Source organism: Tachypleus tridentatus, chromosome 8 (genome assembly GCF_004210375.1).
Source record: "Tachypleus tridentatus isolate NWPU-2018 chromosome 8, ASM421037v1, whole genome shotgun sequence".
NCBI classification, from domain to species: domain Eukaryota; kingdom Metazoa; phylum Arthropoda; class Merostomata; order Xiphosura; family Limulidae; genus Tachypleus; species Tachypleus tridentatus.
Genome location: NC_134832.1, coordinates 22993608 through 23008234, shown reverse-complemented (window position 1 = coordinate 23008234; position 14627 = coordinate 22993608). Strand labels below are relative to the sequence as shown.

The window sequence follows — 14627 nt, the reverse complement described above, 5'->3', positions numbered from 1 at the left end:
TTGATGTTGTTTGGCATAACTTGTTGGACACTGCCACATTCGCTGCTAATTGACCTTTTATTTCCAAAGATGACTGTAATTACAATATGCTTATATTTTATGAAGCAGCTCAAGTACTGAAATAATTTTGTATTCTGGCTTTTTATGTACAAAGAAGGATCAAAGTTTTCCTCATAGTTATTATTTTTTACTGTGAATAAAATCATCAATTTTGAAAAAACAAATTGTGTTGGTGTAAAAAACTGTGTTAGTGTGGCCTAGAGCTAGTGACCTGTTTACAAAATGTTTTTCTAGTTTTTTATACCAAAGTGAAGCAATGATGTTTAGAAAGATTGATAACCTCTTTACATAATACATAGGCTCATCCCAAATGCAATTAACTTATCCTCAAAGAATAAGTGATGAACCTACCACAGAGTATACAGACAGTTCTAACTTTGTTATATTCTACACCGAATTAAAATAACCTTGTGCTTTCTTCTCAGAAAAACTAGGTTTGTCTCTCTAAGATGATAATTATAAGCAACATCACCTATTTGTATGATTATATCTAAATGTCATTGTCAATGTTGAAGTCGTTTGGAACTTGAAAAAGAATATACAGGTATAAGATACACTTGCTTAACTGTATGTATTGAAAGTTATTGTGTAATCTTGGACTTTTTAATAAATGGTTTAGATGTGTAAGCAGTGGTTGTGGGAAGCTCTTATATTTGTAAACAGGTTTCTTGTGAATGGTGAGTATAAAGGCAGAAATCTTGAGTTCACCATTACAGTTCATTTCAGAACACCCTAATCATTTCAATTGAAGCAATATTTTGCCAAGTGCCTTTTGCCTCCTCCTTTATAAATAATAATTAGTCTAGTGTATGAATACCAGTATCTTCTGCTAGTCAAGAAATAACTTGAAATTAGTAAACAAATTGCAGCAGGAGGAAATTTGGAGTAAAAATACATGCAGAACTTAATACCAATGATCATTGTTTGTTTATTGCTGTTCAATTTTCTTTTTTGTGTGTTTTAACTTGCATATGTGTGACATTAAGTTCTATTTGTTCAATAGTTTTGTTATGCATGAACTTAGGTTTTTGTTTATAATTTTTCAGTTTTTTTGTTAATCACTATGAAACTTTTTTTTTTTTAAGGATAGAAGCTAGAATCATTAGGAAACAGTGTTAGTTGAAAACTCATAGGAAGGCTCTCAAGACTTTTCATTTAATATTACACATTTAGGGAAAAAAAAAGAGACAATTAACTGTGTAATAAATATTTTATAATTTTCATATTTTATAACATTATAATGAATTGTATATACATAATGTATATATATCAAGCAAAACAGAAGAGTCATGATATGCTCTTAAAATAGAAAATCTCAGGGTTGTGTTAAGTTGTAATAGAGTGTATATTGATTTATTATTGCATATAAGCAATATGTTTGAAGGACTTTTCAAGGTTTTAGACAGTTTTTAATATTTCATGGTAGGACACTAAGAAAAAGATCAACATATTAATGTTAATGTTTTATTTGTTTTTGTAGAGAAAACACTTAGAGATACTCAGTTTTTTGTTGAAGAAGGAAATAAAGCTTATGAGAAAAGACTTCAGAAAGGTAAGTAATATCATTTTAAATCAATAATTCTTTCAAATCACAAATTACCTTAAAAATTGAATTTTTGACAGTTATTTGAAGTTTGAAGCCTTACCTTTTGAAAGTGTTACTTGTGTAACACAAGTTATTCCCATCGTCACTGTATGTTTTTGACAGTTTATATGTGAAATTTAGCCTGTTTGTGCATTAACTACACAATAAGTAACAATAGGAGTATCAAAGTGTGCACATTTGTTGTTCTTAAAGTCTACTTCAACTACAATAAAATTGATTAATATTTGTAAAATGCTTTGCTAGCCATAAGCATTAAAAAGATAATGGTGCATTTATTAATAGTAGATTATGTTGAAGACAAAAGTTCTAGGTGATAGAGTTTTAATATGTAACTTGTACATTACATGAACAAAATACTTTGATGTTTTTTATTTTGTTTTTTCAGAGTAGTTGTTATTGGAGCGTGTTTAAAATATTGTGCTTATAAAACAGTTCTCTGTGATTTGTATTTTATGCCACAGTTGGTTATGTGATGGTCAATATGTAATTTTTACTGTGCAAGTTATCTTCAACATGGATCAGGACTTTTGACAGGCTGGTGTCTGTGTCAGGTTCTATTTCATCAAAAAAAAATTCAAACTAATCACATTTTCCTATACTGTAGACTGAAATCTTCAGTTGGTTATGTAATGGTTAATATGCTTGACTTGTAATCTTAGGGTTGCAGATTCAAATCCCCCTCCCACTAAACATGCTTGCCCTTTAAGCTGTGGGATCATTATAATGTGATGGTCAATCCTGCTATTCATTGGTAAAAGAGTAGCCCAAGAGTGATGACTAGCTGCTTTCCTTCTAGTCTTACACAGCTAAAATAGCCCTCATGTAACTTTGCAAAAAATTCAAAAACAAATAAACAGTGGTTAATTTAAAATTTGTATTATGCAAGTCATCTTCTGTATGGATAGAGCCCATAGTCAAGCAAGTGCCTGTACTAAGTTCCAGTTGATCAAAGTAGAATGCATGGTCTTTTTCAAAAGATACCAAGAAGCTCAAGAAATTACCAAGTAAATTGATGCTAATTAGATAAGAAACAGAAGGAACCTTCAATATCATTTTATACTTATAAATTTATAACACATTCAATAAAGGATCATAGTGAATGTTAATAATATATTAGACTTTGTATCCTTTTCTAAGTTTATAAAACTCTCTATTAGTATTTCTGAAAGAACCATTTTATTTGGCTTGAGTTTTGTTTTGTTTATGAACAGAGCTTCTTTAAATCACAATTACAACTAATTTTTTGTTCTTTTTGTTAACATTCTAAATACTGTTAGGGTAAAGTGTGCATGTCAGAACTTTCTATAAAGGAACATTCAATATTTAATTAAACAACTTTATGATCAATGTATATGAATAAATTTGGGATTAAAACATAATAAAACTGATTTTGGTATTGAATAAGTTTTAATTTCAAAAGGAAATATTTGTATAAATTCTTAATCTCCTTTGATAGATCAGTAAGGCAGAATATATTCCTGATTAAACTTATTTTGAATGGACAGCAACTGCCTGTTGTAGAAATGTAAGTGTAGAGGATGATGTTTCAAAGTCTTTGGTGGTGTTGATCTTTTTAATATTCTCTTCATAGTCCATCAGAATTCTATAAAGACCAACTACATTGTACATTCACTGACCTGAAGACAAAAGGTGGAAGACTTTCAAATATCTTCCTTTAAAATTGTGTTTCTATGATAGACAGTTGCTGTCCATTCAAATGAGTTTCATCTTAATGTCCTTTTGTCTGTGCAGTATTATGTTTGTTTACACCAACTTGCCCATTTTGTAATTTTGTGTTGTTAATCAATATGAAGGTCTTTGTTTAACGTAAGTTATCCTTTATAATATAGATATCACTGAGGCTTAGTCTAATTTTTGTAGATTTCACTCTTTGTTTATAGATATATAGATCAGAAGTCACATCCTCTCTTTCATAAATTGCCAATAATTCTCTCAGAAGTTTGCTATTAGATTAGTTATAACCAACAGAATGACAAAGTTTTCAATTACTGGATAATTTATAATGCTACTTTGTCCTCAGTAGTGATTTTTAATTATTTTGCCTACAGTTTGAAAATTCTATCACCAAGTTTAAATGAAGCAGCTTGGGGAATTATTTTTAAGGCAATATGTCTTGGTTAGAAACTACTTAAATTATAATACTTATGAGTCATTATTTATTCTGTGCATGTTATTATTTTGCATTCTTAAGTATATATTTGTAATAAAAATTGTTCAATATCCTGGTTCCATCATTACAATAAAGCATGCTTAGGTTTCATTTGTTTGCTGACAGAAAGAAAAAAAAAGTGAAACAAAAGTACTATACTTGTCATTTTATATATACAGGGTGGCCCATAAGTCTCTACCCATCCATATATCTTATGTATCCATCTTATGTGTGCTGTCTCTCATTCTTGCTGCATAATATTATGTGACGCCATGTTCTGTGAGACATTTTCTTCAACATAGCAGGGCGTATTGTTCCAAATGCCATGGTAACAGCTGCCTTCAACTCATCATTAGTATTATAACGTTGTTTAGACACAATGTCCTTTATGTATCCCCAAAGAGAGTTATCACATGTTGTCAAGTCCAGACGTCTTGCAGGCCATTTCATGGGTGTTGGGGATGTTACAGAACTATGACCTATCCATTTGTCTGGAAAAGTGTCATTAAGATAATCTCGCACAGTGAGGGCATAATGAGCCAGAACTCCATCTTGTTGAAACCAAACCTCCTCTCTGATTTCAAGTTCATCGAGTTTTGGTATAAATAAACCATTGTTGTAACGTATTTAGATGTGAGATATGGTTTACTGGCCTGTCAAAGAAGTGTGATCCAATAACGTGACATGCATTAAGTGCTGCCCACATCATGACATGTGGAGTGTTGTATTCAGTTTCTTCATAATAATGAGGATTCTCCTTTTCCCAGAAGTAAACATTTCATGCTCCACTCGAATGATAAATTGCGCACTCGTCTGTAAACATCACCTTTCCTCAAGAAGGGATCGTATTGAAGATTCACAATAACTCATCACATGCCAGTTTCCTATTTTCTCAATCAGCATCACTTAGTTCATTCACAAATGTGGGTTGCCATGCTTTAACTCCCATGTCCTTTTTCATAAAGGTCTGCATGGTTGCTTGCAGGATACCAAGTTCAGCTGATCTTTTCCTTGTCGACTTTAATGGTGAATTAATTACTGACTCTTCCACACCAGCACATGACACTCTACATTTAACTGGTTTTCCTGAACGAGGTGCATCCTTAATATTGCCAGTTTCAAACAATTTGCTCTGACACCGTTTTTTGTGTTGGTGGATCCTTATTGAATTTTTCTCTAAATTTGCCAGTTATTGTATCCAGGGTGTCACCAATATTCTTGCGCTCATGTACCCACGTACTTGTCACCATACGCTCTTTAAGTGTAAATGGGTTTACATCGGCCATATTTCTTTGAAAAAAAGGAAACAAATTTGTAATACATGCCTAATTGAATATAACATAATAACATATGAATGGGTAGGGACTAACAAGCAACCCTGTATATATTTTATTGTTATAAATGTAACTAAAGTGTAAATATTAGAAACATATAAGGTTAGATTAAGTTTAGATAATGAAATATAATTTCTCTACAAAGTATGCTGACAAGTAGCTTATGTGTTGTGCCATTCAATTTGGTCACTTTAGCTTTGCCATGTTATTTACAGCTTGTATTTTGGGATTATTACCTAGACCCTGTTCAAAAAGCAATAAAACAAAGAAATGAAATAAAAACAGATGTAAACTGTTACAAGCCTTAAGTCATTTAGGATTAGTAATTGTAATTTTCTGTTACAATATGCATTTATTCCAGGAAAAAAAAAAGAAGGTAACTTGGGTTTATTTCATATTATTTTGTATTTGTTACAAGATTGGTCAAAATGACTAAGTTCATATGATGTGAGGATAGAGAAAAATAACAGACAAAATGTAAAATTTAATTTACAAAAGGCTTTTGATATTCACTTATGATGCTTTAAATGTCATGCAAGTGAAATTAAAAACTATAAAATGAAAAAGTAGTTTAGTCTTAACATGAAAATTACCTTCTGCTCAGGCTTGTCAGTTTTAGACACATCGTGAATCCCTATATCCTCTAACAAATCTTTAGTAAAAATACTTATTTAAAAAATGTGATATTTTATAGACAAAGGACTTGCAACTTTTACTAAAAGCTTACCATATTTTGTGAATATTCACTCACTACATTAAGAATTATAATATGTATATTTTCATGGTAACAAGGTCAGTACAAGTAACTGAGCTCATATCATTAGAGTTAAATAGAAATGCTTAGATCTGATTACCTGATCTTACTGAGTTAATGCTAGATGTAAGCTTTGATTTTAATGCCTGTGGTTTAAACTTTAATTTTTAACATTATTGAAAATAATTTTCCAAAGTTTATCCTATACTTATGCACTGGAAGGAGCTGTCTTTGACTTGCTGATGGTAAAATTTTATTTACTGCAGACTTATACACGTACATTTTATTACAGTGATATCCTTCATATTGATTCCTTAAATGTATATCAGAGGAATATGCCTCTACTACCAAGACAACATACACAAGGCTTTTAACCACTTCCAGCAAGTGCTGAGACTTGTTCCAGATCACAACAAAGCTCAGGAAATGTCCAAGGTATTTCTGCAGTGTTTTATGTTCTTATTATTGTTGGTTGAAGATTTTTTTCTGCAACTAATTTTCAGTTTAAATAGCATGATATGTGGATCCAGTCTTGTTAACTTCTGTTTCTATGTAGTTGTTACCAACTTCTTTGTACTTGAAACCAATATTTTAATTCGATTATGGTTTGAAGGATTGAAATTTGTTAAAAAACTACTTAAGAAGGCAGCAGTAAATTTGAAACATTACCTAGTTGTAAACAGATGTAAGGGAAATAATGATTTGAAAGAAATATAGTCAAAGAAAATGTCCAGATTTGATAGGTCAGGAGAAGAGGTTCTCTGAACAGTCTGTTTTAACACTTTCATGATTCATGTAGTAAGAAATAGTTGAAAATATAAAGCAAACTACAAGTAATTTTGTGAGATAATTTTATACTAAAAAGTTTAGAAACTCCTATTAGCAGGGCTTTTTGACTGTTTGTCACATCTGGCTAGCAGGAAACAATCAAATGGTCCAATAACAGTCATCAAAGTTTTTTTCTAAATTAACTACAGTAAATATAGGGAAAACTTAACACCATAAATTAATTTGTGATGAAGACATCTTATTTTAATATCTTACAAAGCAATTCTACTTTAATTACCTTTAATTATTAAAAGTTGTATTTTTCATAGTTAATTTGTACTTTTATTTTTGTGTATTCTTTGTGTAAAAATAGAGACTACAAAAGTTTTGCATGGCCATTAAATTGACATATAGCAAGCACTAAGATGGATAATAATTTTATTTTGAAAAATATTTTATGTGTTCACTGTCCTTAAAACATTTAACTGTTTTTTTAATGACACTGTATTACATGTAACACTTATGTTATTACACTACTATTTGCATGGTGAAATTTTCTATTGTTAATTTAGATAATATTTTTTATATTTCCTAAAAATGGGCAAAGTAAAATTCTTCCAGCCCATTTACTGCTAATTATGTCCAATTTGGCCCCTTTGAAAAGTTATTTAGAGACATGTAAAATTTAATAGGGTTAAGTCTGGTAATGAAGCTACAGCAGTTTTGTAATTGTTTGAAAGAAATATAGTTTGAGAACAAACATTGGTTCCACTCTAACTTGATATAACATGTTTTATTTTACAGGAAGTAACTATTACAAGATTTTTGGCTAGTAATTGAAACGTCTCATTTTTCTTTTCTTTAGTAACTGGCTCAATTTGTTATACATCATTTTGTGATGAAATTATTTTTTCTTTTTGTTTCTTTTTAAATTTCACATATTACATTATTTAACATATCTAGTTATTCTTAAAAAATATGCATTAAGGCTTGTTTATTATTTTATGTTTTGATCACTTTCCATGGAAAATCAAAGTGCTGAGAACTGAGAAAGAAGAGGGCAATGTATTCTTCAAGGAGGCAAACTACCAAGAAGCCCATAATAGCTACACTGAAGCTTTAAGCATATATTCCAGTAATATTTCTACAAAAACTAAACTGTATTTCAATCAAGCTACAGTATGTACGTCCTTAGTCTTTTGAGATAAATGATTGATTTGTATGTGAGTTTTGTTTTATGGAAACAGATATATTTTATTAGATGATATAATATTTTGCTACCATCATACAAGTTTATTTATGTTTATTGAATCCATAATATATAAATACAACATATTGGTTAATAATTGCATTTAAGCCTAAAATTCAGAGTTAAGAAAGTTAACTGTAGCCTACTCTTTGCTCAGAATTCAAACTTTGCTATTTTTATTTTGTATTATTTATTGATAATTACTTTGTTTAAATCTTGTTTTGTTACCTTAGTTTTTGGTCCAGTTATGAAAAATACTTTTTTTTTCTTACATTGTTTTATTGTTAACAAATGTATCTTCCCCAAATTTATTATATTATTGTTTAGGCTCTTGTTAATTATTTTTAGTTTGCATAAACATCATACACTTCCTGCTTTATTTGGTTATCTGTTGAATTTGTTTCCAGACTTCTTTTGCATCCTTTAACTCTAGCAATAATTAATATGTTTTAATGCTCATAATAGATGGCTAGAAATAATGAAGCTATTGAAGTTTGCAGTAAAGCAATCAACCTAGATGAAAACTACAATAAGGCCTACTTTTGAAGGGCTAAATGGTAAGCTTTCATGAATTACCATTACTAATCAACAGTGTAAAACAATTGTTTTTCAGAGTATTTTGTATGCTTGTTTTTATTCACCCCTAGTTCACTTTGACATTGTTAGGATATGCATCATAGAAATACTTCAGTACAGTATACTGTTCTGAGGATACATACTGTGGAATAAAGGTTAGTTTGCCACTATAAGGATATATATATGTAGTGAATATAGTTTAGTTCCCTTTGCCATTGTCAAAATATTTATTCGGGAAACATTATAGTTCACTTTGTTGTGATTATAATATATATTATAGAAACACTTTCATTGTGAAAGTGGTTTAGTTCAGTTTGTAATTTTTTTGGGACATGTATTCTGGAAACAAGCTATGTCAGTTTGCCATTGTATATCAGAACTGCTGGTATGGGTATTAACACTTTTACTAATAAAGCAGAAACTTGTGCCCGACAACAGTCAGTTGCAAGCTCTCTTTTTGTTAACCTGAGATTGACCTAGGAAGGTGAAAACATTGTACCCTGCTTTATTAGTAAAAGTGTTAATACTGAAACCAGCCATTCTGAGATACATTTTTATTTCAAGTGTGTTTCTCAGAGCTTACCCTGGACTAAATTTTTCTGTAGCCAGGGTATTAGCCAAATGATTTTTTTGGTAGCCAATTTTAGCCAGTGTTTTAGCCACATAGGTTTGATCTGTATCCAACCCTCCAGCCAGTCACATACGATAAGACAGTCAAAGAATAAATGACAACTAAGTTCTTATCATACATTTTATTTCAATGAATTTATCATTTATCAAATTTATTATAAAACAACAGTTTCACAGTTACAAAGTTCAATGTTTTTCACACACAAATCATTACAATAATGACATGGGAAGACGAGTCACTAAATTAAAAGTAACTGTTATTACATGCTGCTAAACAGGGGTCTCTCTAGACTTGCAAACCTTGCCTTGAAGCATGTCATTTTGTTGTGCCTTACTACTCATTTACAGTTACAACTGGTGCCTTTGTTTCAATGATTATATTAGAATATGTTTGTTCTTTTTTGTACTCCAGATCTTAAAGGCACATTTAAAATCAAAATTTCCAGTGTTTGGACCATCTATTGACAGACACATGATATTTTCCAGGTTCTGGTACTCATTGAATTCCTCAGACACATTTTTATCAAATTCTGCTTACTAAAACCTCTCTCACAATCAGCTATTGCAACTGGAGCTACCAGCAGTCTCTGTGCCAGTTCTGCACTTGCAGGAAAGGACTCTCTGTATTTTACTGCAAAATTGCAGAAACTTTTAATGTCTGTTACAGACTTGCTTCCATTTTCAAAAGTAGATCTAGCATATTTTGAAAATGATTTCAATTCTTGTTTTGTTCCCTTGTCACCAAAGGTTGACAAATAATCATTGATTGTGTCAATGTCTGCTGAAATGTCTGTGTCTTTGAACAGTGGGTTGAAGAAATTTGTGAGGGAAGTCAAAATAGCTGCATCATCATTATCTGAAAACCTGTCATTCAGACTTCTTATCATATTTTCTGTGAACTTATCACATATGTTTTCTGCCTCAGACCTTTGGACTGCACTGTCTCTTATGGTATGCCCACCAAACTGAAAAGTGTACAGTCCATCTGAATCTAACTGAGGCCCAGCTGGCACCTCGTTCAGAAATTTTGACAGCATTTTACCAGATTTGTTTTGTTTCATTTCCTCCAGACACTCAATAGTTGAAGCAAGCAGTGGGTGAACTTCAGAGAAATTAATATTTTTCCTCTGAAATGTTTTTGACAAAATGGCTAATGGCTTCAAACAATCAGCCAAGTAATGTAACACATACAGAAATTTAAATGAAGTGATGGGTTTATACAAGCTAAGAGCTTTACCAGAGGTCTCTTCCACAAATACAGACACAAGGCTGGAGTAGTTGGAAAGCAGTGCATCTACTGCACCTTCAAAACTTAACCACCTGGTGTGAAAGATCTCTTTAAACATCTTTTCTTCTGTATTGATAATGCTCTGCACTGCAGTCAAAGTTGCCATATTTTTGGCGAGTACTCAAAAAACTTAGATGGAATTCATAATATCCTGGTACTTGACAAGATATGGTATGCTGTCAGCTCCTGTGGCACAACTCAAAGCTAGTCTGTGTGCGATACAGTGTGTGGCTTGGACACCTGGTACAAATTGCTTTAGTCTAGTAACTACCCCAGACTTTGACCCAACCATCACAGCAGCACCATCAGAGCTGACACTACATAAATTTTTCACTTCAATACCCTTCTCTGATAACATATTAATGACTTTTGTAAAAATGTTCTCAGCATTAGCTTTGTAAAGTTCACAGATTCCAAGGAAATAGGTCTGTGGTGTCACTGTACCGAACTGATCCATCTCTAGTACACAGATGTAGCTGACAAGGTTCTGCTTCACTAAAATGTCTGTACTTTCAATCATGATGCTGAATTTTCATTTTTGGCTAGTTTGTTTTTTAAATTTTCTCTCAACACTTCTGCCATACAATCTTGGAAGTCACTAATACTAGTGTTGTGTTCATAGGTAGTATGTTGCTTTATAACCAGATGCTGGAGCTGTGTTGCACCCTGGAATTAAAACAAAAAGAGTAAATACATAAATGAATAATTTGTGGGAGTAATAACTCTAGAACATGAATACATAAATCAGTAACAAATTTCATCAAGAACAACGGAGAAATTCCACTTGTAAAACATTAGCTGATAATACTTCGACAATTTAAGAACATAAAAACTGTATTATATACATAATAAATAATTTGTGAGATTAGTAATTGTGGAACATAAATACATAAATCAATAACTATAACAAATTTTTCATTAAGAACAACAAATGAAATCCACTTGTGACAAGAACAGAAAAATTGTATTGTATACATAATAACTCACCTGCATCATACATAGTCTGTTTAGATCTGGAATTTGGTAGGTCATGCTTTGCTGCAAAGTAAACATTGTGCATTGCAGCTATGATTACAGTCTCACTTTTGTTTGTGGCTGAGACTGTGGCCTTAGTCATCGCTGTAGACAGCTTGGATGCCTCCATTGCATCTCTGTGGTCTGAAATAAATGATAAAAAAAAGAATTACCTCATGCATCACAACATCTTTTTAATGTAATAACACTGCTAAAATATTAGGAAATAAATTGACATGGGCATATTGTTTTATTATATTTAATAATTTTATAAGTTTTAACTATCCAAATATTTACTCAGTGAATAAATACCTTTTGTTTTCTGATGCTTGGTTAGGTTGTCTTTTTTCATCACTGCACAACCAGTTGTGAAAGTGTTTGAGTTCTGTACTTTAATGCACAATGTGCAAAACATTTGCTTAGTAGAGGCTTCATATTTGAGCTAGTGAAATTCATTCAACCATTTTTCTTGGAATGATCGTGAACTGTCAGTTTCAGATTTGGATTTTTTTGATGGAGGCATTATACAACTTTCACTATCTAAGGGACGTTTGGCCTGCGAAGAAGCCATTCTGAGATCTGATGAATTCACTGCATATTGGCTCAATTTATAGAGAATCTTTCCACTAATTAACATTTAATTTTTTACAAGTACGTGTTTATTATGATAATAATCCAATAGCTGCTTTTAATTAAACTTACTGGCCAAGCCATGTGCCATTAGATAATGTAATTACACGTGTGAAAGCCATCACAATCTTTGTGGTCGTCCTTTAATTATAGTGCCGCTAATCAACCACATATAAATGAGTTATTCGTGTCAAGCCATTAGGTCGCTGTTGATTGAACAATTTTTCACACGTTTGTTGATCCTGACCATGGCCTTGCATGAATGCAGATGGGTTATTGATTTTTATCTGCTTATCACATACTTGCATTAAAAAAACGTTGATTTAGTGAACCTGTCTAGCATTTTGTAAACAAACAGCATTTCGCCGGTATATTCACCAATTACAATTTTTCTTCGCCAAAAAACAAAAATAATAGCCATTGGCGAATATGGCGAGCGACAGCGTGAGCCCTGGTTTCTCATCATCAAGAATCAGTTTGCCATTATTAGAATATGTAACGTGAAGTCAGTTTGAACTACAATATTTCCTAATGTTATCCTGACAAATGGCAAACAACACTACTTTGCCATTTTCAGAATATGTATTGTTTAGACATTATAGTTTAATTTACAATTTTTGGGTTGTGTATTGTGAAGCAGTTAAGGTTAGTCTCTCATTGTTAGGATATATACTGTGGAAACAGTTTAGTTTAGTGTGTTGTTCTTAGGATAGGTTGTTGTGGATGCAATTTATTGTGATTTGGCATTGCCTGGTTATGTGTTATGGAAACAATTTATTTCAGTTTGTCATGTGGGTGGAGTTAAGAGTTTCATACAGTTTTCCATTATCAAGAGACATTTTGTGGAAATATTTCAAAGCATTGGGCTTAAGTGTACAAAATTTTAGTTTGTGAGGTGTTTATTCAAAGTATGTTGCACTTACCAAATGCTTTAGCCTTACTTTTACCCATACTATGAGATTTTGTTAGAGGCATTAGTTATTCCAAGAGTATTTAAGGGTTAAGCATGTATGTGTAGAAAATTATTGCATATCTTTTCTTCTTGCACATAGGGTGCATTCATATTCTTAAAAGTACTTTTACAGAAAAATGCACTTTCAAGCTGTTGAAATTTTTCTTTTAGAAAAGTGCTTTAAATTGATCTCAGCAGTTCATTGTGAACCATTTACATTATGTAAATCACCAGAATTCATGACAAAATTTCCTTGAAGGCAAATAAAACCATCATTGTTGTTGGCATGATTAAATATTTGTTTAGTTTTTTTTGTTTGTTTTTTAAATCTTTCTTTCAGATGTATCTGTATTTTCTGTGCTTGGTATCACACACATCTTAATTCAGCTATTACTGGTCAAGTTTATAGATTTTAAGTATCAAACGTTGTTTGAATGTATATAGAATTGTTTGTGAAGACATTGATTGTGCTTTCAAGAATAAATATTTATTGATTTTGGAATTTCTGAAACTGTTTTATGAACAATAAAGATTGGGCAGATGATTTCATTAAAAATGATTAAACGCTTTGGGTAATCAACTTACTTATGATAAATTATGGACTTTTTACAGTTACATGGAAACACAGATGAATGAAGAAGCTGTCGGAGATTATGAAACTGTATATGCAAAAGAAAAGAGACAAGGTAAGCCTTTAAGAAGCTGAAATAAAGAAAGACGATTTAGGTTGAGAAGACTGAATAAAAGAAAAGTGAAACAATTTCTTGATGTTTCTGCTGTTAAATGTGAAGAAATGGAGCCAATTCTTTTGTCTAAAACTAAACTTCTAATTATATCTTTATTACTGATTTCTAACCATTGTAAAATATTCCAGTCACTTGAGAAAATAAAACTTGAAGAATTCAAAAACCTGTTAAACTATTTTAATGTTGTGGTAAGAAGGAACTTGGTATGTTTTTAGTGATAGTAAGTTTAAAGTTGTTACTAAATTTAGTATAGCAAGTTCAGTCTTTATCAGGTAGAAATTTTAACTTGGACCATTTCTTTGCTCTTACAGAGTATAAACAAATTTTGAACCATGCCAAATTTGAACTCCAAAAAAGCAAAAGAAAAGATTATTATAAAATCTTAGGAGTGAGCAGAGATGCTATGAATGATGAAATAAAAAAAAACATATCATAAGAAAGCTCTTCTTTGTCTTCCTGGTAAGTTTTTCAGAATTTTTTGTCTCTGGATCTTATAATTTGTGTGCTTGAAGTGATGATTGAAAAAAATTGTTTAATTTAATTTGTGTTATTTTTTATGAAAACAACTTACAGTTAATTTGAAGTAGAAAGTTCTATCCTCTACATGAAACTTAAAAGTTGGACTTCAAGATAGCAATCAGTCTTAAGATTCTGTTCTTCACCTAGTTTAAAGACAATAAGATAAAAACTGAGTCATGAGACTTGCAGTGAAATTTATAAAGTCTAAAATAAATAAAATAACATATATAAAAAATCATTACAAAGTATAAATGCCCAAGCAGATGAGCTATTTTGCAATCATATGTATTTCATACAAGCATTTATCATTACATTTAAAATACCTTGCAAT

The 14627-nt window shown here is 31.2% G+C and overlaps 1 protein-coding gene across 1 annotated transcript; it reads right to left on the bottom strand.

The window, feature by feature from the left end:
* Window positions 1-10565: 10565 nt before the first annotated feature.
* On the bottom strand, window positions 10566-10955 carry LOC143223885 (E3 SUMO-protein ligase KIAA1586-like). Its single transcript, XM_076452360.1, has one exon. It carries the CDS (start codon window positions 10953-10955, stop codon window positions 10566-10568), a length of 390 nt encoding a protein of 129 aa, XP_076308475.1.
* Between the last annotated feature and the right edge of the window lie 3672 nt (window positions 10956-14627).

What these genes read in the sequence shown, in the direction of transcription:
- LOC143223885 (XM_076452360.1), bottom strand. Translation starts at nt 10,955, where the DNA reads ATGATTGAAAGTACAGACATTTTAGTGAAGCAGAACCTTGTCAGCTAC.